The 26,221-nt window shown below is 49.7% G+C and overlaps 6 protein-coding genes and 1 pseudogene across 8 annotated transcripts; 3 read left to right on the forward strand and 4 right to left on the reverse strand.

Moving 5' to 3' along the window:
* Nucleotides 1-81: 81 nt before the first annotated feature.
* On the reverse strand, nucleotides 82-5,255 carry LOC112882671 (calcium-dependent protein kinase 17). 2 transcript variants are annotated; one of them, XM_025947778.1, is made up of 8 exons: nucleotides 4,305-5,255; nucleotides 2,269-2,412; nucleotides 2,016-2,168; nucleotides 1,741-1,856; nucleotides 1,488-1,655; nucleotides 960-1,184; nucleotides 763-884; nucleotides 82-695 (listed from the first exon to the last, which is right to left on the reverse strand). In XM_025947778.1, exons 1-7 carry the CDS (start codon nucleotides 5,086-5,088, stop codon nucleotides 765-767), a joined length of 1,710 nt encoding a protein of 569 aa, XP_025803563.1. In that variant the 5' UTR covers nucleotides 5,089-5,255; the 3' UTR covers nucleotides 82-695; nucleotides 763-764. The 2 variants fall into 2 exon arrangements, with proteins under 2 accessions (XP_025803563.1, XP_025803562.1); XM_025947777.1 differs by having other exon boundaries at nucleotides 82-610; nucleotides 4,305-5,254.
* A 2,820-nt stretch (nucleotides 5,256-8,075) lies between these two features.
* Nucleotides 8,076-8,588, forward strand: LOC112880070 (protein MKS1-like). The gene has a single exon (XM_025944541.1). The coding sequence runs from the start codon at nucleotides 8,076-8,078 to the stop codon at nucleotides 8,586-8,588; it is 513 nt and encodes a 170-aa protein (XP_025800326.1).
* Nucleotides 8,589-10,679: 2,091 nt separating this feature from the next.
* LOC112882675 (3-oxo-5-alpha-steroid 4-dehydrogenase 1-like) lies at nucleotides 10,680-11,928 on the reverse strand. The gene is made up of 2 exons (XM_025947782.1): nucleotides 11,426-11,928; nucleotides 10,680-11,328 (listed from the first exon to the last, which is right to left on the reverse strand). Exons 1-2 carry the CDS (start codon nucleotides 11,786-11,788, stop codon nucleotides 10,849-10,851), a joined length of 843 nt encoding a protein of 280 aa, XP_025803567.1. The 5' UTR covers nucleotides 11,789-11,928; the 3' UTR covers nucleotides 10,680-10,848.
* Nucleotides 11,929-12,466: 538 nt separating this feature from the next.
* LOC112882673 lies at nucleotides 12,467-14,481 on the reverse strand. Of its 2 annotated transcripts, none has more exons than XM_025947780.1 (3): nucleotides 13,436-14,481; nucleotides 12,938-12,990; nucleotides 12,467-12,834 (listed from the first exon to the last, which is right to left on the reverse strand). In XM_025947780.1, exons 1-3 carry the CDS (start codon nucleotides 14,351-14,353, stop codon nucleotides 12,663-12,665), a joined length of 1,143 nt encoding a protein of 380 aa, XP_025803565.1. In that variant the 5' UTR covers nucleotides 14,354-14,481; the 3' UTR covers nucleotides 12,467-12,662. The 2 variants fall into 2 exon arrangements, with proteins under 2 accessions (XP_025803565.1, XP_025803566.1); XM_025947781.1 differs by having other exon boundaries at nucleotides 13,463-14,478.
* A 2,632-nt stretch (nucleotides 14,482-17,113) lies between these two features.
* Nucleotides 17,114-18,527, reverse strand: LOC112879700 (probable carboxylesterase 15). Its single transcript, XM_025944068.1, has one exon. The coding sequence runs from the start codon at nucleotides 18,341-18,343 to the stop codon at nucleotides 17,321-17,323; it is 1,023 nt and encodes a 340-aa protein (XP_025799853.1). The 5' UTR covers nucleotides 18,344-18,527; the 3' UTR covers nucleotides 17,114-17,320.
* A 1,436-nt stretch (nucleotides 18,528-19,963) lies between these two features.
* LOC112880071 lies at nucleotides 19,964-20,700 on the forward strand (annotated as a pseudogene).
* A 2,271-nt stretch (nucleotides 20,701-22,971) lies between these two features.
* LOC112883233 (3-oxo-5-alpha-steroid 4-dehydrogenase 1-like) lies at nucleotides 22,972-24,227 on the forward strand. Its single transcript, XM_025948504.1, has one exon. It carries the CDS (start codon nucleotides 23,256-23,258, stop codon nucleotides 24,045-24,047), a length of 792 nt encoding a protein of 263 aa, XP_025804289.1. The 5' UTR covers nucleotides 22,972-23,255; the 3' UTR covers nucleotides 24,048-24,227.
* The last annotated feature ends 1,994 nt before the right edge of the window (nucleotides 24,228-26,221 follow it).

Consider the following 26,221-nt stretch of genomic DNA (forward strand, 5'->3'; position numbering starts at 1 on the left):
GTATATGAAAGTTCTGGGACAAAGTGATAGGTGAAAAGGATTTTTGCAGCATCAATGGCTAAGCTCTCTCAATAAAACTTCTAAAACAATTTCAAGTGTAATAGATGCATTACTATGATCACACAATGTTCCTTTGAACTCCAGTAATCGGCATGTACAAGTTAAAGGCTAGTGACATTTCTCACAGTACAGCCTATCTTACAACATATATAACAAAAACTGCACATCTATCTAACAAATAGAACACACACATCTCGTCTGATCATGCAACATGTTAAGCTTCGCTCTATAATCTAACATTCATGCGCCATGTAGAGCATCCAGAAGCTGGGCTTCAGAACGAGCAAAGAAAGGTCACGGAAAACACATCCACTATTCCTGTCCCTCCTTGAAAAAGCCTGTACATGGTGGAGGATCAAGGACGTTTCAGTATTTAAGATGAACTCTGGAAAAATCTGTCATTGTTTTCCTGCATGCAGCATGCTCGTTGACAGACCCGGCCATGTCGCTCCACCTTCGGTACCGGAATACCAAGGTCCCGAGCCTCGTTTTCTCGGCTATAGTTGCCGTATAATGCTGAATGGCACTTTACACTGAGGATTGATCATGCCTGGAAAAAAAACAGTAAGCATATGCTGTAGCTTATGTGGAGTGCTAGCATGCCACGGAGCATCATCCATGGAAATGGGAATAAGCTGCACAAGAATTCATGTGAATATTGGATTGCTAAGGAAAGAAATGCAAAGAAAAAACATCAGTAACCTTTAGCCAAGCTTCAATGCTTCCCTAAGACCAAAGCTCATCTTGGCGTGACCCTTTTTCCCTAGTGGGTTATTTCCCTTCTGCATCATCGTTACAAATTCGTTGTAATCGATCCGGCCATCCTGAGGAGATAAGCAAGTGAGATGGAACTCTTCGCCTTTATCAGCAGACTCATAATCAGATGCACATCTACTTACATTGTTTTTATCAATGTCGCGGATGATATCTTCTAGGTGTGTATCTCGTATACCAAACTCCTCACATGCCTTTTGTAGTTCATCATGAGTAATGTAACCACTGCCATCTTTATCAAAGTATGAGAATGCTGCGAAGAGATTATCTTCTCGCTCAACTTTGTTCAGATGTAAAGTTGCAGCAAGGAACTCTCCATAATCAATGGAACCACTGTTATCAATATCTGCCTGAAAGTTGCACAGCATATATCTTCATTCAAGCAACGCCCAAAACTTACATGTGCACTGTTAATTCTCCTAGCAAGAAATTCCTTTGCAAGAATATAAAAGGGTTATTTCTCACAATCTTAGATCAATAAGTTCAGATAAAAAAACAGATTTAGAAACTAAAAAGGATGCTATTAATGCACCTACATCAGTTTGATATTTCAGAAACTCAAATTTAAGAAAGAGTTTTCTTGAGCTCATTGGGCACAGGAACCTTTGAAACTATATGGAAACAGAAGGGAAAAAATATGTTAGAATAATTACCGCTTCCATTAGTGTTACAATTTCCGAGTCCTTTAAGTTAGCACCAACTCTCTTTAAGCCAATTTTTAGTTCCTCCAATGTGATCTGCCCACTATTGTCAGTGTCCAGCATTTTGAACATTTCTCTCAATCCTGCAATTTCATCTTCAGACAAATTCTCAGCAATGACCTGCAGACACCCAGTTCAACTAGAATATCAATACTGAACACAATAATATCCTCTCTACAAAACTAAGCAACCTTCCAGTACTTACCCTAAGAGCCATCTTCTTTAGTTTATTCATTGCAGAAAACTGTTTCAATCTGGTTAAGACAGCAGGATCCAGAGGTTTGTCCGGAGCAACTCCATCAACACAAACCCAGGGATGACCTGCCAAAATGAAGATGGATCATTTGGGAAGACTTATGACAGCAAAATTAGATAGTCAACAGAATTTCTATAATAAAGTGGTATACTTCATGGAGTTAGATGATCAACAGCATTTTTTCTATAGGTGGTATTAGTGTTTCAAAAGTCCTGTGTACTTACATAGAGCTTCATGTGCAGTCAATCTCTTCCTGGGATCACGGTTTAGCATCTTCCTGACCAAATCCTTTGCACTCTCTGAAATACTGGACCAGGGATCGGATGAAAAATCAACTTCGCCTTTCAGAACTTGTTCAAATATTCCTTGTTCAGTTTCTACAAAGGGCAGACCAATCAAAGAACATAGAACAGTGCAGAACTGTCAGAAGCAAAAGGTGAGGTAAAAAGTACAGTGAAGAAGTAAATGTATCCTCACCATCCCAAAATGGAGGAACCCCACTCAACAAGATATAAATTATTACACCTGCGCTCCACACATCCACCTTGCAGCCATAGTCTTTCATCAGAACCTCAGGGGCAACATAGTAAGGACTACCAACAACATCCGAAAATATTTCACCTGTAAGCAGTTCCAAGTCAACACAGACTGCACAGGAATAGACAGTGGTATACATATGACTGTCCAATGGTGTTATAAATGAAAAAAAGAAATAGAGGATTGGTGATCATATGCTCATTTTGATAATTCACTTGGTTTCTTACTGTATGAAGTTCAATACCATCCTTCTCAGTTTCAAAAGATAGAACATACAGCTCCCCTAAGAGCATTACTAATGTGTGTTCAACTTTGGGGAGAAAAATCAGAAAATGGGCTTAAGTTGATACCTCCAAAGCTGGTTCATTTTGTGAGCCCAAAGGAAACTAAAATAAACAGAAAAAAGATAACTTTTTCCCATTCTCCTCTTCCTCTTTCCTGGCACCTTTCTTTCCAAAACAGATCAATGCCACCAGAAATTATTATTTTACTGAGTTGCGTTCGAACCAAGTTTGGAGTTTTATTTTCAGCTCTGAAAGACTGAAACCACTATCAGATTGCTCGAATGTGCACTGTTTAGTTTGTGCAGCCCGCAGCTCGCTTTAACAGCACTCAAGCTGCTCTAAGAATGGATCTGAGAATATGCATGGTTGCAGCTGTGCTAAATCCCTTCAAACTAACATGAATGAGCATGTCAATAAATTAATTCCTAGTTAGGGTCTGTTACAAACATGCCTTAAAGCCTTAAATAACAACCAAATATAAAATCCAGGCCTTATCAATTTTTAACTTGCAGATTGAAAACTATGGTTTCGAATCAGTATCACCACCTATATTAATATAAGGCTCCATCCTTAGAAAGTTTGGATTGAGCGTGCTCATCTGAAGGTTAATATTGAGGGACACATGTAGGTCTTGGCAACATCACTTCTCATAGTTTTATACCCCGTTTTCAAACAGTTTAAGATCTCCAAATGTAATCCTCTCAGTATACAATAGATTCTTAACTTAACATGGCTGCTATGGTGTGTGTCGATAATAAGCATTGAAATGTACTTGCCACTTTGCAGTTCGCTCTCATGATCCTCGGCGAAATAAATTCACACAATTTTCATGCAAATTAACAGATAATATTCAGACATTAAACATCATAAATAACCCATGCCATTATTGTGAAGAAATGGAATGCGGACTTGATCTAAACCTGGAGACAAAGTTTCTAAGCTAAGAAAACAATCACTGAAAATACAGAGTTGTCCATTCAGGAGTTTGATTGCAACATAGAAACTACTTCTAAATGACCTCAATGCACATCTCTGTGTGTCTTTCTTTCCTATTTTCGTTTATCTCTTTGTTACTTGGAAGTGCAGGAAATTGATTGGCAATTTTACAAGGTATAGGGACGGAGCTCATGTTTCTCTTATCCCTCACAAGTTTCCCTCCCAGATTTATTGAATACCAGAAGATGCATATGTACCCCTGCTGCAGTACTACTGTCACACAAAGCTTTCATGCTCTGAACTTCGATTATTTCTACTAATACAAGCACTGGCGGACCTCAGTAGAGGCCAAACGGGGTACTGGCCCCCCCTTGGTCAATGAAATTTCTTTGAGATATGATATATTAACATATTATCCATCTGTAGATTAGCTCATTAGCACTAATTGGCCCCTCCTTCCATATGCCTCACGTTCCGCCACTGAATACAAGGGAGTCTCAATACAAGGCATGAAAACCCGTCCAATCGTACTATTTAAAATAAGCCCTTGTAGTACCATACTCACAAACATGTGAAATAAATCGTGTCAACTCAAAGCTGTGTGTATGCACAGATGCACTACTAGTCCACCGCCACAGCAAACTGGCAGTCAAACTAGGCATTGTCTAGGATTTTTCTTGGGGGAGCAATGGCCAAAAATCCTGCACGTTCTACAATACAATACAACACGGCACAACACCGGAATCGAGGCTGTACCTGGTTTGAAGAAGATGGAAAGCCCGAAGTCAATAGCCTTTAACGGCGCGTCCTCCTTTTGGTTTACAAACAAGAAATTCTCCGGCTTGAGGTCTCTGTGCATCACCCCGAGGGAATGGCAAGCTTCGACAACCCCAATGATCACCCGCGCCAGCTGCGCGGCGGCTTTCTCAGAGTAGTGCCCCCGCTGTATGATCCTGTCGAACAGCTCCCCTCCCGCGCACAGCTCCATGACGAGGTGCACGGCGACCGCGTCCTCGTAGGCCCCCACGATGGAGACGACGTTGGGGTGGCCGGCGAGGTGGTGCATGATCTGTATCTCGCGGCGCACGTCCTCGACGTCGTCGTCGGTAACGAGCTTCCGCTTGGCGATGGACTTGCAGGCGAACTGCTTGCCCGTCGCCTTCTCGATGCACTGGTAGGTGGTGCCGAACTGCCCCTGCCCGAGCTTCTTGCCCAGGGTGTAGAGGTCCTTGAGCCGCTCGGAGTCTCGCCTCAGGACGGAGCCGACGAGGAGGCCGGCGCTCTGCACGCGCTTCACCTTGGGCTTGGGCTTGGGCTTGGGCTTGCCGTTCGGGTTGCGGGGCGAGTGCTCGGAGTCGGAGATGGTGACGGGGTCGGGGGCCCTGGAGGAGGTCGGGGAAGGAGTGGAGGGGGTGGGGTCGGGGGTCGGGGAGGGCTCCGCGCCGGCGGCGGCGGGGCGCCAGAGCACGGCGAGGGAGACGGAGTTGAAGAAGCTGTGGCGGTCCGAGGGGGCGCTGGGGCCGACGCAGGTGTTCCCCATCGCGCCGGCAGGGGGGGCGGCGGCCGCCGGAACCCTAGGCGGCCCGCGGCGACATTTGGGCGGCGAGCACGGTGTGGGATTGGTTGGATCGAGGGAGGATTTTGGGGAGGGGATGGCCGGCGCCCGGCGGAGGGGTCCGGGAGGTGGTGGGGCCCGTCGGGCTGACCCGGGTGAGCATGTGGGGCCGTTCGTCAGTGGGGGACAGTGGCGGGTGCGGGGAGTGGGCGATGCGCGCCAGATCGAACGGCTCAGATCGCCCTAAACGTGAGATGATTGGCCAGATTGGATAACGACCTATGTTTTCTGCACGAGTCCACGTAGGACGAGGAATATTCATGTTGGTAGAAGCATTGCATCGCTGGTACGCATTGGGGCGTGTGCGCATAGTGTTCTTTTCTTTTACGAGCCACACATCTAGGGCCTTTTTTGGCACGGCTACACCCGCTCCGGCTCCGGCTACTATTTTGGATTGTTTGTGACAATGTAGTAGAGCCGTTTCTTCTGCTCCGCGCTACAGCCAACGCGGGGGAGGTTGGAGCCGCCGGATCCAGGATTTCTGGCTCCCCCCCGCTCCAGTGAACAGTAGTCAACAGTAGATGAGCAGTACAGAAGCCGGAGCTGGCCAGATCACTGCCAAGGCGCCCACACAGTGCTCCCTCCATTATAAAATATAAGTTGTTTTGATTTTTTCTAAATTTATAAATTTTACTATGCATCTAGACATATATTATATCCAGATATATATCAAATACAATGAATGTAAAAATCTCAAAACGACCTTACATTTTGGAACGGAGGGAGTATTCGTTACTCTGCAAAATTATTTTACGATGGAGGTAGTATTATATATTATGATTCAAATAGTTAAACTTTTTGCTTGCTCTTTACTAGGCCACTTCCAACGGTTCGACATGTTCCTTTTCCTTTCACGTCAAAAGGAATGTTTGTACTAGTTGTTTTAGACGTAGGCACAGGAATTTAAAGAGGACAATAAAAGGTCCATCATGCCCCTAGCTAGTTAATCTTCTTTGAACTGTCCATTTATGATTTCGAAAGTACAAACACTCCAAAGTGTGCACTCGTTAAGTAGCGGCAATATTGAAACATATATATGGGGCCAAAATTGTCTTGGAATTGTAGAAGAATAAGTATTTTGAAAATAGTAGAAAAACTAGAACAATTGTGAAACAAGGGGATCGGAGTAAGTTTTTAACCAGCAGTGTTTAAATAAATTGCATGCACGTTTAATTTCTGAAAATGGTGTAAACAGATTCAGATTTCATATATATATATATATATATATATATATATATATATATTTCAATGTTATACACATGATAACTTATAATAACTGATAACATGTTCTAAAACAAAGTAGTGGCTAAAGTTCCATTTGAAAACACTTTTAATCACAACATGCCCTATATAAACAAAAGGCAAGTAACAACCCTTGCAAGAGTTGTTTATTAAGCCGCCACTAGATGTTACTCCAACATCACAATGATGTCTGTCCATGTCACCCAAACAACCTTTTTTTCGCTTGCCTCTTCGTGGAAATAACCTAGTACCATGCCTTCAAATTATTCAATATGACCTTGCTTGCGTGCAGCTAGATGCAGGTACATGCACGTTGGCACCTAGCTTGCTACAAAACAAAGATTACATTTGTGTATTAAGCGATGCTTTTACGTGCCCACCTGTGCTTAATCATAACAAAAACAAAAGTAACCATGATCCAACCAGTGCCGGCCCGGCCTCACCTTTTTCAACGCGTACGTGCATCTGCATTGTTTGACCTGCCCCGGCTGCGGCGCAATTTTGCAACCCGGCCCCTTTATACAAATAAACCCCATGCTGCTAGCTTCCGTGCATCATCCGATGTGTAAAGCTACGTGGGAAACGCACACGCGTGTATAGTTTACTTATTCGCTCGCCGCAGCCGCGCGTGAGCCATTTCATTCTTGAACCACACGCGCGTGCACGTCGAAATGAGGATTTTATCTGGGCCTGGCTATAATGCACGTGGCGTTTCGCGCTATCTCATTCTCCCACGGGTGGTTTTTGTTTCAAATATACGTACTCCTCACATTTTAGATTATATGCCGTTTTGATTTTCTAGATTTATAGATTTTGCTATATATGCATCTAGATATATTTTATGTCTAGAAAAAACTAAAATCTCTATATTTATATCTAGAAAAAGGTTAAAATCTCTTATAATCTAAAATGGAAGGAGTAATAATCTGAAATGGAAGGAGTAATAGTTGTGGTTTTTTTTCATCATCGGCGTAACCAGATTTCGCTAGGGACAAAAAGGATAGATAGCTAGGTTGCATCTCTCAAGGATGAGGCGGAATCGCAAAATGCAGGTAGGCAAGGAAGAAAGATCCGGGAGCGCGAAAGAGAGATGTTGTAACTGTAAACTACCCAATTTCAAATAGCAATCCGGTTTCGTTTTCAGCAAGTTGGACGACCGGATGAAGAGCCGCCGTATGTATGCACCCTCGTCAGCAGTGGCACCCAAGCACGACTAAACTACTGCTGCTGGCTGCTGCCGCGGTGCTGCCATCACACCAAACGTTGCCGGCTGCTGCCCTAGCTAGCTAGCTAGCTTTCCTTCAGCGTGCGTACGCCTTCATGTATCAATTCTACTAGAGTATTTTTATCCGATCCGCCTCTGACCTCTTCACCTCTTCCGGCGCGCAGGGGCAGGAAGGTCCACCCGCCTATGCATGCTGCACAAGCCATGGCCAGAACGTATATTCAACGCTGCGTACTTTTCTTGACGGTTTGGTGGTCACTGCCGGCGCCGGCGCGTCCCGGCCCTCGTAGATGCTATATATACAACCTGTCGCCTCGGAAGGTTCTCCCGCAGCAGAAGCAAGCCTCGATCGACGACGACCCATCGCCATTACGGAGCTCGACCGCGAGCTAGCAGGCTTCCTTCGATCGATCTCTTGATCAGCCAGCACGCGGCACCAGCAGCCATGTCGTCGGCGGCGGCGAAGGTGATGAAGAGATCAGGGGTCAGCGGCGGCCTGCAGGGCCCGAGGCCGCAGCCGCTGAGCCTGCCGGCGGCCGCGGCGTCGTCGGCCCGGCCTTCCAAGAGACCCCGCGGAGACGATGGCGTCGGCGGCGGGCCGGGGCCTGTCATCGTGTACGAGCACACGCCCAGGGTCATCCACGCGCGGCCGGACGAGTTCAAGGCCCTCGTGCAGAGGCTCACCGGCCAGCAGCAACGGACGACCGGCGATCAGGAGCCCGTGCCGCTGCTGCCGGCAGCAGAACCGGCGCCGTCGTCGTCGCACCAGGAGGAGGAGACCAGGACGGCTGCTGGCGACCCCCTGGTGCTCACGCTCGGGCAGCAAGCGCCGCGGCTCCATGACGACCGTACGTCGGTGGGTCTGCTTTCGCCGGGCGCCGGCTTCCTTCTCTCCCCGGGCAGCTTGCTCTTCTCGCCTGCCACCATGCAGGCCATACAGGAGTTCATCAGCTCATGACCGCCTTGCTCGATGATCTAGTCGATTCAGAAACATGGGAACGCAGGCTGTTCGCGCAAATCCAGCACGCGCAGCAGCTACCCGACGTGTAACTTGTTCTTTGATTCATTTTATTTATTTATTTATTTATTCAGTACAACAAAGTCCGTTGAATTCATCGTCATCCAGTTGTCCCTGTAGTCTTCTGTTGTTTTTACGTACGCCGCTGTAAAATTTACTTTTGAATTATACTGTAAAATTTACGTATACCGTGTGAGCAACAAAAGTACATTTTACAGCATTTTTCATAACCCCTGCATCTTTTTGACAAGTTTTGTTCTGGATTTTGCCAGTAGTACTATCGGTGCTATAAATTGTCCAAATTTTTTTCCCCTATCTCTGTCTGAAGCCATCAGAATTGCTGTTTGCGGATTATTGTGATACTATCTTTTCGTTCGAATATTACTGTTATGATCGATCAAGCAGTGACTTCATTGAAAGAGAAGGTTATCGTGACGACAGCGCAAGTGAGAATTCAACCTGTCTGTGTCCAGTAATTAGGACAAATCTTTCACCTGACGATCATAAGGATTAATTTGACTTGTCCCAACATTTCGCATTTGACGATTTGTTTCAAGATTCAAACATATCTTCACATCCCACATGGTATGGTTCATCAATTTATATCATCTACTCCCTCTGTCCCAAATTACAATTCGTTTTGGCTTTTTTAAATACATATATTTTATTATTCACCTAGATGTACACTATATCTAAATATATAGCAAAATATGTATTTCTAGAAAAGTGAAAATGAATTATAATTTGGAACCAAGAGAGTAGCTAGTAATCTGAACTGTCATATAATCCTGCACCACAATTACTTGCATATACCCTGCGCGCTACAAGGGTTCTAATCTTTTATGAAAGTTATTTATCAGTGACCAGCAATTTTATTAGCCGTTAGCATCTTTTTCGAGTGGCTGACAGTTTTATTTTGAAGTACAGTATTATTTTTTGTCTTTCCCAACAGTTTTAATACATTTCCAACAATATATTTTCACAAACATATGATCAACAATTATGATAGATAAGTAACACAAGACTAGAAGTTGTTGGCCATTTCAAAATAGAAAATGTTGGGGGAGATTACTTACCACTCTTGTAATGCTAATCTGCATTCGCCACTATAGTCTCAGCAAATGTAGCCATGTAGATCATGATTTCTTTATGTAACGCAGTGGCGTTTCAAGCAAACTGTTAGTGAAGTAGATTATTCGTTTCTAATCCCTGCTAGATATCCTTCCTCAGAAATTGAAGACATTAGAGTAGGTTAACCACCTTCGTATATAACACATCTGAAAACATTTGGTATCTACTTACTCTAATAAAATATGGCTTCCAAGTAAACATGTCGCTCTCTGTCTCCAAAGTGGCGTAGCATTTCATCCTTGACCGGCCAATAATCAAACTGTAAAAGAAACTCTGTAATGAAAGTTTTTTTTTGAAACTCTATGATAACAGTTTAACTACACTTTTATCAACCTGTCCTACTGAATGTAAGTAAAAGTCTAGCTAATCTGCAATTTTATTTTTCTTCGCATAGTCAAGAGGCGTTGGCACAATCAGTGCAGACTGCAGACTGGCTGACATCGTCGAAGTGGACAGTGTTGAAGTATGGCAGACTGAAAACCAAAATCTATTCGCTGGATCAACCAGACCTTGTCAATCAATTAGTTTCAGTACACCTTGACAGAATCTTTCAATCACAGTGCTGATCAGATGACACCATACTGTTACTAGAAGCTCTGACATGGCGACCATTCAATTCAATAAGGTCATCAGTTCTCTTGTAAGCCTGACTTCTGAATCTCAAAATTCGGTCAGATTTGAAGAAAACCATTAAACATATGTAACAATATGAAGTACTCCGTAGTCGTTAACACTATTTCAGGTTGAAGAACGATTGGTATAGTATATATGCAGAGAACAGAAGAGTAAACATATAACTGTGCGAGTAGCATCATCTGCTGAATTGAAATTAAACCCCAAGACCCTAGACCAATTCCCATCGCCGCTGTCAGCCTATTGTCTGACTGACAAAAAGAAGACTTAAGGTACCTGGCCTGTTTATCTTTAATTCTTAATCATGTGTGTGTAGGATTTTAGCTGCAAAAAGTTTACACTGACTGCAACAAATGAATATCAGCTGATGACCACTATAATCTCTTGTACATGTGAAAACCATATGGAGTAGCGCTGTCTACTAGCTCACTAATCACTACAACACAAATGGCACCAACGCTTTGATCCTGGCCGGGAACTCCTCGAATTTGGACTCGTACCACCTCCTGGTGGCGCAGCTCCGGCCGGCCAGGTAGGCCGCCGTTCCGGTGGCCACGGCGAGCGCGTACACCGTCTGCGCGATCATGGCGAACCCGAAGAACCCGGTGATCTCGAAGAGGTAGTGCGGGCAGGTGACGAGGTCGAACAGGCCGCCCCTGGGGATCTTGTACCCCTTGTCGCCGCCGCCGCCGCCGTCTCGCAGCGTCGAGAGGAGGTAGTGGTGGTAGAAGTTGCCGGCGATGCCGACGGCGAAGACGACCACGCCGGGGTAGAGCAGGTCGACGGGAGGGTCCGGGAGGCCGCGGCTGAGGTGCTGCGCGTAGATCATGGTGACCGTGCTGAGCAGGTAGCTGGTGGCGATGGTCACCGCCGTGTCGAGCGGCATGCTCCCGCTGTACCGGTGGACGAACAGCACCTGATGAGAGACAACAAGAACAGGCACACGACACGATGTTCAGTCGTCTATATGGCTCTACATTTTGTTGAAAACCAGGTTAGATTTTGTTGATTACCTCGAGAACGCGTTTGAGGAAGTGGACGGCGAGCGCGGCGCTGAGGATCTGCGCGCGCGCGCCTTCGACGGCTCCGGGCACGGCGAACGACGCTGCGGCGGCGACGAGCGCGGGGGCGTAGGCCACCAGCATCCCATCCCGGCTCTTCAGAAGCGCCCCGCCGCCGCCGCCCTGCCGCCGCTGCTTGTCGCCCCCCGCGCCCGCGGCCACGACGTGCCAGAACTTGGAGTAGGCCATGTGGTTGCCGCGGAGCTCGGCGAGGCCCGCGTTGGCCATCGACACGAGCGACACCGCCGACATCGCCGCCACGTACACCGACGCCGGCGGCGGGTACAGGAACGGGAGCCACGTCGACGGCCACATCTCTCCGGCCGGCTTCTCCCCGATCGGTGCCTCGCCTGCGTGAGCCGCCGCGTTGCTGCTCGCCACGGGGGACGGCGCGCGCGAATCGTGTGAGGACGGGCGCGCTTAGAGCCTTGCGTTCCGCATGCAGGGTGCATTGGGACGAGGTACTAGCTCGCCGCGTGTAAGTAACCAACTGAGCAGACGTGTCCGTGCAGCCGCCGCTCGTCGGAGAAGAGGAGAACCACAGCCACATCCGCATGTGGCTGCGCGGGGCGAGACGTGGCGACGTCGCAACCTCCGGAGGGCGTTTCGCGTGCGGACCAAGCTCATGCAAATGCTGTGAGCCTGTGACAACGAAGGTACGGTATGCTCTTTACAGTAGAAAATCTGTTTGTGTTCACGTCGCATGCTCAGTATTTTTGTATGATGTGTCCGTAGTGGACGAGCCTGCTCACTACTCCTGGAGAGATTCTACTCCTGGCGACGGCAGGGTTCACGTCGCATGCTCAGTACTGCAGCACTGCAAAGGAACTCGTCCCACTGACGTGTATGGACTCTAGCGTGGCCGGACTCGCATGTCAGTAAGAGCGAGTCCCTCTGCATTATTGCATAGGAACCGTCATCAATCTCATAATAAATTTGGCACGTCAGGTTCATCCGACAGATGCAGTGTTAAGCAAACATTGCAACAGCACATTATGTGAAGAATGCATTAACAAGTTAACTATGTGTATTTACAAGAGTTGTGTACACTAATTGGTCTACACATGCACGTGGTGCCAGAAATTAAAGCCTTGTTTGGAACGCGGAAGTTCCTATAAGAACTGAAGACTGCTTTATGAAATTCCTGACCAGATACACGTAGCCAAAACTTGCAGGCGCCATCAGTTCATCACAACGGGGAACTCCATGGCTTCTCGCAGCCGGCCAGTCCAGTCTCTCCGCTCACAGGCATTTGGTTGCGCGGTGGAGACCGGCTGATCTGGATCCGGTGATCGCCTTTGGATCTCCCCAGGAGTAGAATCTGGCGGAGGTGGGACGACGTCGACGAGCCGGACGAGGAGCTGGAGAAATGAGAGACGCCGGTTCAGTATCGTCAGTTCCTGATGATCAGGGGCATTCAGGCAGGAACCCCAAGACACCGCTGGTATGGAGGAGCATTATTACCTGGCTGCAGATGCAGAATGTGTCTTTCCCCAAATTATTGTAGAGAATAGCCACTGCAGAAATTAGACGAGTTCAGCATCAGTATCAAGTTACCGAATGGCGATCAACTGATATCATCAGATTCATTAGGGAGAAATGGAATCACTAAATAAGCTAGCGGTGGTCCCTCTTAATAAAATACGTGCTCAGGCACGGTCGTGAAAAAAAAAACTAGTGGTGTGGAACGATGCTATGCTAAATGCTGCAGAAGAATAGCTCACAGCACAAACACTTTACACTTCACTGCTGGAGAAGGGCTGCAGGATCGATCAGATTTACTTTACCTTCTTGTACTTAAAATTTCAACTTCTTTGAGATTCAAGGCTCTAAATTCTTTCATGCAAACTAATAATGTGCATCATAAGCATTTCCTTTTTGTCAAATTTTTAGCATAATTTTACATGTTTGCTACTGTAGTAACCATGACAGTATCCAGCATGGCAAACACCAAAGTTATACCACTATATCAGTTATCAGAACAAGTACTCTGCAAATGGCGAGCGCCGAGAAGCGCGGCCTCTCCGCCGCCGCCACGGCGGCCCTCTCGTCTGCCGCCGCCTGCAGGCACAGCCGCCGCGCCAACTCCCTCGCCAGCACCACCAGCGCGCGCTCCGCCCGCAGCGCCGCCACCTCCCTCCGCATTGCCGCGCTCTCCGCCTCCAGCGCCGCTACCCTCCCGTAGAGACTGGGGTCCTCGGCGACACGGGCAGCGCTCGCCTCCCGCAGCGCCGGCGGGGCCGCGGCTTCCGTCGTGGCCGCGCACGGCACGCACTGCACGTCCGCGGTGTACTCCGACTCCTCCTCGGCCGTAGGCGGTGACGGCGGCTCCTCGGCCACCAGTGCCGTGACTGCCGTCGCCTCCGCGTCTCCGCCGTGGCTCTCGCCGTCCCCATCCGCGTCCGCCTCGAGGTATTCGACGGAATGATCGTCGTCCTCGTCCTCGTAGTTCCCGCCGTCCTCCGCTTCCTCGGGGTCGACGCCGTGTGCGCGGAGCAGCGCGGCGTAGGACGCGGCGAGCGCGGAGACCGCGGCGAGCCGGTCATGCAGCTCGCATTCCCGCAGGGCCCGGCCCTCGGCGAGGGCCTGGAGCTCGCGCGCCTCCATCATGGCCGCGGCCTTCTCCCGCTGCAGCCGCGCGATCATCAGCATCGTCTCGGTCGCCGCGGTCGCCGCAGCCCCGCGCTCCGCGTCCAGCTCCGCCCGCAGCGCCGCCGCCGCGCGCTCCGCGGCCTCCTTCTCCGCCCGCAGCCGCCACACCGCCTCCTCGAGCTCCTCCGCCCTCCGGCACCCCGGCGGTACTCCGGCCCCGTCCAGCGAGCGGCGCCTCACCGCGCGGCGCCACGTGGAGGGCTCCGGCGGGGCGGTGCAGGGGTCCATGGGAGAGCTCGGTGCCCTGGGTTTGGCTGGGGAATGGCGCCTGACCGTTGGACGGGTTGAGCTGGTGAACGGAACGGGAAGGGCGGCAGGGTGGCCTGCGGCGTGGATAGCAAGATATCTGTGCCGGCAACGATGGCCAACAGGCGTGTGGTGTAGCATTGAACCTGCCACGTCGGCTCGAAGGATACCGTGATGGATACTCGTAGACGTATCTCAGAAAGTAGCTAGGAAACAAACACAAGTAAATGAAATTAAATTCAGCAGTGACAGAAAATATTGTCACGGTCCATTTCCTGATAATCCACACTCGTAGACGCATCCCAAAAAGTAGCTAGAAAACAAACACAAGGAAATTAAAATAAATTCAGTTGGAGACACTGACAGGAAAATGTTCTCACAATCTATTTCTCAATAGTCCATACAGCAACTGCACTGAGATTGAGAGCAAGGCTAACGCTTGCTTTGCTGTTGTGGTTCGCATGGCAGTGAGTTATTTATCTATTTATATCATCCTTTTGGAATATCCAGCACAGTAGCAGTGACGGATCAAGTACGATGTAGACCTTTGAATCGTTGCAGGAGCGCGTAAGTTCGGTAGTCTATTTTGCGAGCAATGGTACAAGGAAGTGCACCTAACGGGGCTTTATAAAAGATTTTCTCCTTCTTAATGCAATGATGCGTGGCTCTCCTATGTATTCGAGAAAAAATAATAGCGACGGTGCCATCAGCCCATCAGCATACACACCTAGTATTGGAGCACCAGCCTAACAAACCGATCGATTATGCTGGCCGCAGGTTAGGCTAGAGATGCACGGCCAACAGGGTAAAATTATATATGGTTGCATCAACAGCGTTTGTTGTTAGCTATAGATGGCCAAACAGACATCCCGGCATGGACCCGTTCAACCATAGTTACAAAACAGGTCGTGTCATGCTAACCCATGAGCCAAGCAGCTGGCCCAACACGTGTGGCCCATTTAGCCCACAGCACGACCGAGGGGAGGAGCGGCGGCGAGGGTAGGGCAGGCGTCGCACCGCCACGCGCTTGCCCGAGGAGGGGTGGCTGGGTGGGCCAGGTCGCGAGCTTGGGCGGTAGCTGCCTTCGCGCGGTGAGGGCTGGAGCCCAAAGGGGAGACGGGAGGACCATGGAGGGTGCGGCCGCCGGCTGGCGTGAGCCGGAAGGGGAGAGGGAGGCGGCAGGAAATAGGGAGAGCGTGAGAGGGAAGATGAAGAGCCGGCGGCGAGAAGAGGAAAGTGGAAGGAGAGTGAGGGTTAGCCGGTCAGGATAGGTAGGAAGTATAATGGGCCAATTAGATCATCTACTACCGTGCATGGACCATCTGACGTACCGCGTATACAGCACAAGAACGGCAGCCGACCGTACCATGCTTCGAGCATGCCTTAGCAGGTCATGTGCCGGACTTCCGGGCCGCCCTGAGGCACGGCTCATTGGATCAATTATAATCCTAGCCAAAATCTTAGCGGCTCCCATTCGCTACAACTGTTGTACTTGATGGTCGGCCGAGTCCGACGGCAACAATCTCATCAAAACAGAATTAAATCTAATAAATTCTTGAATCTAAGTGGGGGCATGTGCCCCGATTAGACTCTTTTCGATTTATCCGTCAGTAGTGCCACTTTTCCTCCCTCCTTGCCCGTTCAGTATCGACCTGCTAGACTGGCATCATTACATAGGGTCTGATCAAATGATTAAAAGCAAAAGCAAAGTAACTAAAAGCAGTGACTGTGCTTAAAGAATGTATTAACACCTAGAATACAAAATAAATACACCATCAGGCAAATCGGATTTGATGAAACTAGTTTGGCGTTGCCCATGTTGATGTTTTTTTTATAATCTTGCATTGGTCAAAGTTAGAAAAACTAAAACGTTATACATCTTAGAATGTGTGGGAGTAGCACGCAGCATGTGCCTACTGGATCAATTATCATCATTCAAATCTCCAAGCGAGCTAGATTAGGGAGTATTTAGTTTCCAAAGTTTAAATTTTAGCTCTGTCATATAAAGAGAATCTTATCATTTAGAAGTATTAAATAAAGTCTAATTAAAAAAATTAACTGCAGAACCCCTGAGCTAATTCGCGAGATGAATCTAATGAGGTATATTAATCCATAATTATCGGATGGTTACTGAAGCATGTAAATCATAGATTAATTAGGCTTATTAAATTCGTCTCGAAAATTAGTCATCTGTAAAAAAATTTTATAAACAAATTTTATTTAATACTTTTAAATAGCAAGATTTTTAGTATTTGTCGAGTACATTTTTTAGCATAGATTCTATGGTTTGACAAAGCCTCTCACTGAATAAACTTTTGTTTCTGCGCTGCTAGGCTCGCGGTCTCGTGGGAACGTTGAAGCGATGATAAAGATGCCCCAACAACACTGTACTAGTCCACTAAAAGCACGATCAGTGAGTGCCCTGGATCGGATCCCGCCACTCTACCGACAGAATGATTAAGGGGCTGTTTGGAGTGCCGCCTAACCCGCCACGGCGCGCCACACTTTTTCCGCCACAGGTGTGGCGGCCGTTTTGAGCGCCACAAGTTAGGCACGCTGTGACGGGTTAAGCGCCACTCCAAACAGCCCCTTACTCTAAAAACGTGGAAAGAGAAGGGGGGAAACGAAGAAAGTTAAACGATAAGAACGAACGGAGCCTTGAGAACAGTCAAGAAGGTGATCGATCAGATCGGCTAAGTTTGGTGTCAACCAGTTCGATCGCTTTCACCGACCATGGTCATCTGAAGAAAACGACGAGCTTAAATCGCTTGAGGAACTTGAACGAAGCAAAGATGAACAAGAAATCAAGCAATCAACAATTAAACCGTCCTAATCCAGATGTCAATCAACCACCGGAATTCCTCCATCCATGCCGTGGCACGTACGCACGCCATTACTGATCCAGCTAGCAGCAGCTAGAGCTAGCTAGTCCCGTCCCGTGGTACGGACCTACTCCGCGTCCATATGCGCGACGACGAACCGCCGGACGAGGCGGACGAGCTCGTCGGCGCGCGGCGTCCACGGGTCGTCGGCCTCCGAGAACCCGTGCCCGACCCCGGCGAGCTCCGCGTACTCCACCTCCTTGCCCCACCCCTCCTTGATCCGCCGCGCGTACTGCGCGTGCCGGTCCCGGAGCACGTCGCGCTCCGCCGCGACCACGAGCAGGGGAGGCGTCGCCACGGCCCCCAGCGCCGGCGCCTCCGGCCCGGACAGGTTGATCGCCGGGTGGTCCCTGGTCTCGCCCGGCGGCAGGAAGAGGCGCGCGTACCGGTCGATCATGTCGGTGGTGAGGGCCGCGTTCGGGTCGGGCGGCGCCGCCTCGGCACGCGTCCGGGCCGCGCCGGCCATGGCCGGCGTCAGGAGGACGGACCCGCGGATCCGGACCGGCGGGCCGAGGCCGGTCTTGCCGAACCTGGCCACGACATGGTGCGCGATGTTGCCGCCGGCCGAGGCGCCGGCGACGAAGACGCGCGCGAAGTCCGCGGCGTCGGCGAGCCAGGGGTCGTGGGCGGCATGCGCGCGGAGCCAGGCCATGGCCTCCTCGCCGTCCTCCTGCGCGGCGGGGAGGCGGTGCTCGGGCGCGAGGCGGTAGTCGAATGAGAGCACGACGGCGGGGAGCTCCGCGGCGAGGCGGAGGCACCACCCGTGGGGCCCCGGCCAGCGCCCCGAGCCCAGGCAGAAGAACCCGCCGCCGGCGCCGCCGCCGTGGAAGTAGGCCACCACGGGGATCCGCGCGTCGTTGGCCGCGCCGAGGTGGCGCGGCTGGTAGAGGCGCGCGTTGAGGTCGTGCTCCCGCTCCCACGTCACGTCCTTCCACTCCACGCCGCTGCCGTCGTCGCCGTCCGTGTCGTCGGCGTCCACCACGGGGAACGACGCCGGGTCGGCGCTGCGCCGCACCGTGCCGTCGCTCATCAGCTGCACCAGGCCGCGGATGTCTTCCACCACGCGCGGCTCTGACGACGGCGGCGACATGGTTGGCTGACACGCTTTACGGTGCTACGGTGAGGTGCGAGGGCGAGAGGCACCTCGAGAGAGCTTATGTATAGGATGGGAGAAGTGTGGAGATTTTCACTTGAAGCCGTCAAGCTGATCTTCTTTCTTTGTGTGCAAAAATTGTCCATGAACATGAGAGATGGCGCAACTGCGTCCACAATCTTGCATGAGTGATTCATTTATTGTGCTAAAATTGAATTTGGGAACTTTAGTCAAAGTGAAGTTGACAGACGTGCTTGGGCCTTTGGTACTGGTAATGTTTTTTCCTTCATTTTTTTTAAAAAACTTTTTTAAAAATTTCCATCGTATATTGGAGATTTGGAGCCACGGCCCGTGCTGCACAGGTCCAGCCCATGTTATCTCAAGTATATTTAGTACTTAGGCCCAATTCTAAATTTATCCAGCACGCTTATATATAGATTCTGTATACCAAGTTTTTTTTCAATTTTTTTTTTTTGCATCGGACCTTCTCCCATCTTCTTTTCACGCTTTCAGGCTTTCTTCTCCAATCGGGGTAGGGGCGAGAGGAAGAAGCGGTTTTGGAGGTTGATGATAAACAAAGTGCAGGGAATGGAAGTTTGAAGAAGCAAATGCAACCATCACGGAGAGGAGGAGAGCGCAAATCTAAATGCAACCATCACGGAGAGGAGGAGAGCGCAAATTCGGTGGGGTCCTCGGCGGGCGCGGGTGAGCGGCGGAGGTAGGGGTGCGGCGTGGGGAACAGGGGCAGCGGTTATGGTCGCCGCGAGGAGCTGCGGCGAGAGCGGAGGGAGAGCGCGGGAGACGAGAGCGGCCGTAGAAGGGGGATGACGACGACGGCACGGTGCGAGGACAGCGATGACAGGCGCGGCGCCGGAGCGGCGAGGGAGGGGCGTGGGCGCGAGGGCGAATTGGAGGCGAAATCGGCGTGGGAAATAGGAGCGAGGTGAGATGGCGAGGAAAGCGCGCTCGATAAAGATGCTGAGGGAAAAGGAGGAGATACCGAGCGGGATGGAGAAGCAAGGTAGATGGCGAGTCCGTTAGAACAGAATTTTACCACCATTCTTTTTACCGGACAGGTTGACTGAGTCTGTTGGAGTTAGCTCTCGGATACACACCGAGCGGATAAGAGCAGGTGCAATAAGGTCTAGTCAGCTGGCTATAAGCCTTATTTTATTATATTTATGCTGAGGTGGAGGAGAGAAGAGCGAAGAGAGAGAAAGAGCTGGCTGTAGGATAGTAGGCAGCTCATAACTGGCTATAGCACAAATTCCCAGACTGAGGTGAGAGAATGAGAGTATGCAAGTGGGTCTAATATTAATTACGCAACACTCTTTTAGCCAACATAATAGCCAATCCATTATATTTGTTGACTACAATATTAACTTTAGATGACATAGCAAACTTTTATAGTCGGCAGCGGACTAAAGTATTGTTATTGCTCTAAGCATTCTCTAAACAGACGCCTGGACGAGTAGCAACTCTCACACATAAAAAAACCACTTTTCTCCGTCCTTATACCACCACGCGGCAGACGTTACTTACTTGTTGCTCCCGCGACATCAAAGCAGCACGCCGACTGCAGACGCATCGTGCGCATCAAGTGGAAGCCAGCCAACTATGTCGGCGGTGGAGCCCCACGTGGTGGAGGACTGCCGCGGCGTGCTGCAGCTGATGAGCGACGGCACGCGGAGGCCGGCGCTCCCGGTGGACGTCCGGACGACGACCGCGGCGTGGAGTGGAAGGACGTGACGTGAGAGCCGGAGCACAACCTCAACGTGCGCGTCTACCGCCCCCGCCACCTCGGTGCGGCCAACGACGCGCGGGTCCCCGTGGCGGCCTACTTCCACGGCGGTGGCTTCGGCATCGGCTCCGGCCGCTGGCCCAGCTTCCACGCCTGGTGCCTCCGCCTCGCCGCCTCGCTCCCCGCCGTCGTCCTCTCCTTCGACTACCGCCTCGCGCCCGAGCACCGCCTCCCCGCCGCGCAGGAGGACGGCGCCGAGGCCATGGCCTGGCTCCGCGCGCACGCCGCCCACGACCCCTGGCTCGCCGACGCGGCCGACTTCGCCCGCGCCTTCGTGACCGGCGACTCGGCCGGCGGCGACATCGAGCACCATGTCGCTGCCAGGTTCGGCAAGACCGGCCTCGGCCCCGCCATCCGCATCCACGGGACCATTTCTTTTGTGCTAGCAGAACTTGGAGCTGTTTTTTCTTTCTTGCTGGTCGTTCGGAGTCGGTTAGCTTGTTTAATCACTCTTGAGTAATCTTGCTACTTCTCCCTTTCGTCAAATGCAATTGTACCGCAGTCCGCATAGCTGATTCTGCAGCTCCCATTTTAATTTTTGAAAATTTCACCTCTGGCCATTCCATACAATTTAGTCGGATGCAAGCTAGTTGCACAAAAATACCAAATTAAAGAGGAAAATGTGGGCAAATCATTTATACTTTAACATATATATATTTTTTTTGCAAGACTTATGGTTCAAGACATGCTTCATGTTACATGGAACTAGAATCTAATCGTAAGAACATTCAGATCAAAGGATTAATAAGCATCAAACAAGAGATGAGAGATCACACGGATAAGATGCTATAACTTATCCACAGTCCACATCATTTAACTGCTTATTTCTCTCTTTTTTTTCTCCTTTCTGCACAAGTTTTCGTTTAAGCTCAAATTTTATACGCACATGGTTGATTGCATTCTCTACCTATCCATATTTTTTTTATAAATTTCATGTACTGGTCTAAGCGCTATCGTGTTTATTTAGTGATATGGCAACAACGAACCACTTGTAACGCCGTATATGTTCCCGGCCTCGGTGGTGCTGTGTCGAGGTGAGCTCTGGCGATCTATCCCTCCTCGATCCCCTCTTTTTCCTCTTCCAAACTTGTATCCAAAACATTCTTGTAGTTTTTAGAACTCGAGTTACTCATTGGATCAAGCAGCGGGTGCTAACATTCCCTCACAAAAGCAGCCAAACTGCTGCTGGTTCAGATAATTAAAACGGGTTCAGTACACAATCAAAACGGGTTCAGTAACAATCAGCTAGCTGCCTGCAGGCCTAAGAATAATGAAGGCATGTAGCAGCGAAGTGAAACGTATCTCTAGTGAAAGATCGGAAATGGAATGGATGATTCGCCTCAAAATGCAAAGAAGCATTCGGCAAACGGGGAGAGAGCAGAAACAAGAGGAAGAAGAGTAGTTCCGTGCAAGCTTGAGGAGGAAAGGAACCTTTCGCTGGGAGACGAACCTTTCAATACAATGTTTTCATAACTTTTTTTAAAAGAAAACTCTTATTTATGTTGAAAAATTTTGCAGATAACTTTCAAGATTTTCACTGACCAGTTTTATTTTTCTAAAAGGTTATCACGGATCATCTTTGATCCAAGTCCCGAAACATATAGCGTCAAGAAAGCTGCTACCTCGTTCTAAAATATAACAATTTTTGACCAAATCAAAGTCAAATATTTTCATACTTGCCTAATAATATCTTCAAAAATAATTATTTTTTAAAAAAGTTACATGCTATGATAGTTAGTTTCATTATGAACAAACTAATATCACTTTTATATCGTCTGATTTTTTACCATCTATAGTCAAAGTTTAAAAGGTTTGATTTGAAAAAAAATATAAAAATAGTTATATTTTAGCACAGAGGTAGTAATTATTAGTATGTCATGTCATATATTTAAGGTAGGAGGTAATAGTATATTAGTGGATCCAATCGCTGTCCTGGGTTAATCAGTCGCATACGGAACAACTGCTCTGGCAAGCACAACGCCGCCGACAGCGAAGAAATAAGGAAAACATCGTGAGAACTAGATCGCCGTCTGCTCCAGCATCTCGGCGCAGAAAAACAAACACAATACGTGCCCTACGGCAGCCCAGCTCCGAGCTCCCCGCGTGGCCAGCGACGAAGAATAACACATACAATTAGAGCAAGTTTACTAGGCTTGGCTCTCATTTGGAGATTAGCTTTGCAACCTAGTTATACAAAACTTTATCTCTTTACAAGTTTAAAAGCTCATTGTTTATTAAATCAGACTCTATTGCCCAGCCACCCGTGTATTTGTCTCTCTCCTCATCCTGTTGGTCTTGAAGATCAGGACAAGACCGTTCCTGGATCCAGCGACCATTTCACCCTCTTCTTTTCTCTCTCCATCACGCGGGACTTGGCTGACGTGGCCTGGTACAAGACAAGCTGAGACGGCTTATTGTACCTACTGTTACGCGATGTGCTGAAGCTCCTTGTCTGGCTATCGAACGAATCACAAGTCAATGCAGATTGTTACCACTAAGCATGATCGGCCGGCGGCGAGCTCAGAATAATCCTCCGCCGGATATCAGGATCGGATCGGATCGGAACTGGAGTTGCGGGAAAATATTGTACGGGAAACAGGATAGCGTGCGCCAACAACCAGATCCCTTCGAGAACAGAGAGTGAGCGCCGCCCGATCTGGAACGGGAGGTGCAGATCGAATCGCGCGGTACGTCGGCGCATGGTCCAGGTCCGGCAAACGACCAGCGACGTGCAGCTCGCTGCGGCACCGAGCGCCAACGGCGGCAAGCTCGCGTTCCCACGCGGCACTGTTCTTCCCTGACCATGACGCCGTGGCCGCCGCCCGTGCCTCGCCTTCTCGATTTCCTTTTTCTATCGCGTTCACTCCTCCGCGTTCGTGGCTCAGCAGCTCGTGGCCGGGAAACTATATAATAATCCGCCTCGTGGCTCTCCTCTGATCCCCGCCTCATCGGACTCGCCGCCCGCCGCTCCAGCCTCTCCGCCTTCCTCGAGCACACGCCGCCGGTCGCCTCGCCTCGCCTCGCCTCAGGTCAATCCCCGACCGCCGCCTCACCACTAACCGGTCGGCACGCAGCTTAATTAGCTTCGAGGGAGCGCGGCGGGCGGAGATGTGGCCGCCGTTCCTGTACGCGGCGTCGCCGCTCGTGGCGGCCCTGACGGGGGCGTGCGCCGCCGCGGTGGGCTTCCTGGCCCTCTCCGAGTTCCGCGGCGGGAACCTGGCCTACTCCAAGTTCGTCCGCGCCAGGGCCGCCGGCGCGCGACTCCTGCTGCCGAGCCGCGCCGGGATGCTCGTGATCTACGCCCCGGCGCTCGCCGCCGCGCTCGCGTCCTTCGCCGTGCCGGGCGCCGTCCAAGGCGCGCGCGCGGGGCCCCTCTGCGCCGCCGTCGCCGCCCACTTCCTCAAACGGGTGCTCGAGGTGCTCCTCGTGCACCGGTACAGCGGGAGCATGCCGCTCGGCACGGCCCTGCTCATCTCCTCCTGCTACCTGTTCAACGCCGTGGCCATGATCTACGTGCAGCGCCTCAGCCGCGGCCTCCCGGAGCCCGCCGTCGACCTGCTCTACCCCGGCGTGCTCGCCTTCGCCGTCGGCGCCGCCGGCAACTTCTACCACCACCTCCTCCTCTCGAGGCTGCGAGCCGGCGCCGGCGCCGGCGGCGACAAGGGGTACAAGATCCCGCGGGGCGGCCTGTTCGAGCTCGTCGCCTGCCCGCACTACCTCTTCGAGATCGTCGCGTTCTTCGGGTTCGCCATGATCGCGCAGACGGTGTACGCGCTCGTCGTGGCCGTCGGCTCAGCGGCGTACCTCGCCGGCCGGAGCTCCGCCACCAGGAAGTGGTACGCGTCCAAGTTCGAGGAGTTCCCGGCGAGGGTCAAAGCTCTTGTGCCGTATGTCTGGTAGTGAGACTGGGAGAGTGTGCGTGCTCTGTATGTATTCGATTACAGGAGATTGGTCAAGGTGATTTGGATGTGTTGATTTGGATTGAATAATGTGAGTCTGTCTGTCAGGAAAAATGAAATTTGGAGAAAATGTGAAATTTCGGGGTTGGGCCGACGCTTCTCCCCGGCCCGGTTCATGTTCGGTTGGCTCTTTTTTACCTGTGACGAATTCACGTTTCCGCCGTAGATAATAAAATCGTTCATCTCAATTTTTTAAACTCGTGATACAGGGCACGTGATCTCTTTCTCTCCCTAGCTGATTTCTCTCGGTAGTTTTGTTTGAAAAATGATAGTAAACCATATAAAAATTATAACAAAAAAAATTTAATTTTATTAGACTTCACATGAGTAGATCTATGCAGTGATCATATGATATAATATAATTTAGTAAAAAAATTATTATACTTTTATATATATATTTTTCTATAATTAATTCATAGCGGTCCAACTATGGTGAAATTTTTATGATAGGCTAATTATTATATGCTTGAGCTATTCTTCAAACTAATAGCTCAAGCATATAATGATTAGCCCACCATAAAAATTTCACCATAATTGGACCGCAGCAAATTTTTTACTAAATTATATCATATCATATGTTCACTGCATAGATCTACTCATGTGGAGTCTAATAAAATTATATTTTTCTTTTTATAATTTTTGTGTGATTTACTATGATATTTTAAAGATTCAGCCAAAATAAATATAAAAAAAAGAGCAGAATCACTAAAGATCCGCTTGGATGTTGATCTTGGAGAGCTTGATATTGAATTGGATCCATTAGCTTTAGAAATGAGTCACAATATCAATTCCATTATTTAGATGTAGATGAAATTGCTACCTAGAATTCAACAAAGTGGCCAATATCAATTTGTGTTTGGATGTACAAATTGAGAATTGACTATCTCATCCACGGCGGCCGGCCAGACCCCATCGTCGCTGTTCCTCACCAGCAAGCGCTCGTTGGCGGCGCCAGCCTCCGGGACCCCGCGAGGTGCTGCTGGATCTGGTGGAGGGCTCCGACGAAGACCCTGCAGGAGCAGCGGCACCCCTGCACGATGCCGCCGTGGGCGGGAGCGGGCAGGGGAGGGGCGGGGACCCTTCAGCGCTACTGGCGCTGTTCAGGTCGGCGGAGACTCTACACGAGCGGCGGCGCCCTGCAAGATCCGCGCGCGAGAGAGGGAGAGGGGAGCTAGGAGAGCAAGAGAAAGAGAGCCGATAGAGGGAGAGGGGAGGCCTGTAGGAAGGCGGCGAGAGGGGAGCAAGAGAGGGAGAGGAAGAGGGGAGCAGGGAGGAAGAGGGAACGACGAGCAAGGAGCGGGGAGCGGGGAGGAAGAGATAGATATGCGGCCATGCGGTGAGGAAGAGAGGGGGGGGGCGAGATGTGGGAGGGGAGGGCAATTTCAGCTAATATGGAGGGGGGAACGCTCGGCACTGCGAGAGAGGTTGGGAGTACGATGAATACTGTTCGGTATTGAAGCAAGATTTCAATACCCATTGCTAAACCATCTAAATAACTGATATTCAGTACATCTAATACCAATTACGAATTCTAGGCTTCAATATTGAAACAGGACGCAAGAGAAACCAACCAGAGAGACCATGCGTATCACGAGTCTAAAAGTCCAGCAGGATAGTTTTATCATCCAGGAGGAATCGACTTGTTCCAAAGTTCGACCTTTTCCTTCTCTCTTCCGCAACCGAAGCAGCAGACAGCTTGTTCAGTTGCTAGGTGTCTGACAGTGCCCTGCAGGTCCATGACAATCTGCTGGACTTCGATGCTGCTGCATATCACATGCAAGTTCACCCGTGAAGCTACCTGTCAACCGGGTCCAGGTATTCCAATTTCCTGAGTTGCAGACTTGCAAGCTAGCTGATTCACGGTGTGTTCGTTTCCTCTCCTCTAAAATTTAGACCCGTCACATCAAAGAGAATTTTGCTATTTAGAAGTATTAAATAGAATCTGTTTATAAAACTTTTTGCACAGATGAGTGCTAATTCGCAAGACAAATTTAATGAGCCTAATTAATCCATAATTTGCCACAGTGATGCTACAGTAATCATCCGCTAATCATGGACTAATATACCTCATTAGATTCATCTCGCGAATTAGCTTTGGGGTTCTGCAATTAGTTT

The sequence above is a fragment of the Panicum hallii genome, chromosome 2 (genome assembly GCF_002211085.1).
Source record: "Panicum hallii strain FIL2 chromosome 2, PHallii_v3.1, whole genome shotgun sequence".
NCBI classification, from domain to species: domain Eukaryota; kingdom Viridiplantae; phylum Streptophyta; class Magnoliopsida; order Poales; family Poaceae; genus Panicum; species Panicum hallii.

Excerpts from the sequence above, each read along its gene's own strand:
- LOC112883233 (XM_025948504.1), top strand. The coding sequence starts at position 23,256 with ATGTGGCCGCCGTTCCTGTACGCGGCGTCGCCGCTCGTGGCGGCCCTG.
- LOC112879700 (XM_025944068.1), bottom strand. The coding sequence starts at position 18,343 with ATGTCGCCGCCGTCGTCAGAGCCGCGCGTGGTGGAAGACATCCGCGGC.
- LOC112882671 (XM_025947778.1), bottom strand. The coding sequence starts at position 5,088 with ATGGGGAACACCTGCGTCGGCCCCAGCGCCCCCTCGGACCGCCACAGC. Across the intron at positions 2,169-2,268 it reads GGTTCCTCCATTTTGGGATG|AAACTGAACAAGGAATATTT; the intron begins GTGAGGATACAT and ends TGCCCTTTGTAG. Across the intron at positions 1,185-1,487 it reads TTGTAACACTAATGGAAGCG|GCAGATATTGATAACAGTGG; the intron begins GTAATTATTCTA and ends TGCAACTTTCAG.
- LOC112882675 (XM_025947782.1), bottom strand. The coding sequence starts at position 11,788 with ATGTGGCCGTCGACGTGGCTCCCGTTCCTGTACCCGCCGCCGGCGTCG. Across the intron at positions 11,329-11,425 it reads TCCTCAAACGCGTTCTCGAG|GTGCTGTTCGTCCACCGGTA; the intron begins GTAATCAACAAA and ends GTCTCTCATCAG.
- LOC112880070 (XM_025944541.1), top strand. The coding sequence starts at position 8,076 with ATGTCGTCGGCGGCGGCGAAGGTGATGAAGAGATCAGGGGTCAGCGGC.
- LOC112882673 (XM_025947780.1), bottom strand. The coding sequence starts at position 14,353 with ATGGACCCCTGCACCGCCCCGCCGGAGCCCTCCACGTGGCGCCGCGCG. Across the intron at positions 12,991-13,435 it reads TTCTGATAACTGATATAGTG|TGGCTATTCTCTACAATAAT; the intron begins GTATAACTTTGG and ends TAATTTCTGCAG. Across the intron at positions 12,835-12,937 it reads CATTCTGCATCTGCAGCCAG|CTCCTCGTCCGGCTCGTCGA; the intron begins GTAATAATGCTC and ends TCATTTCTCCAG.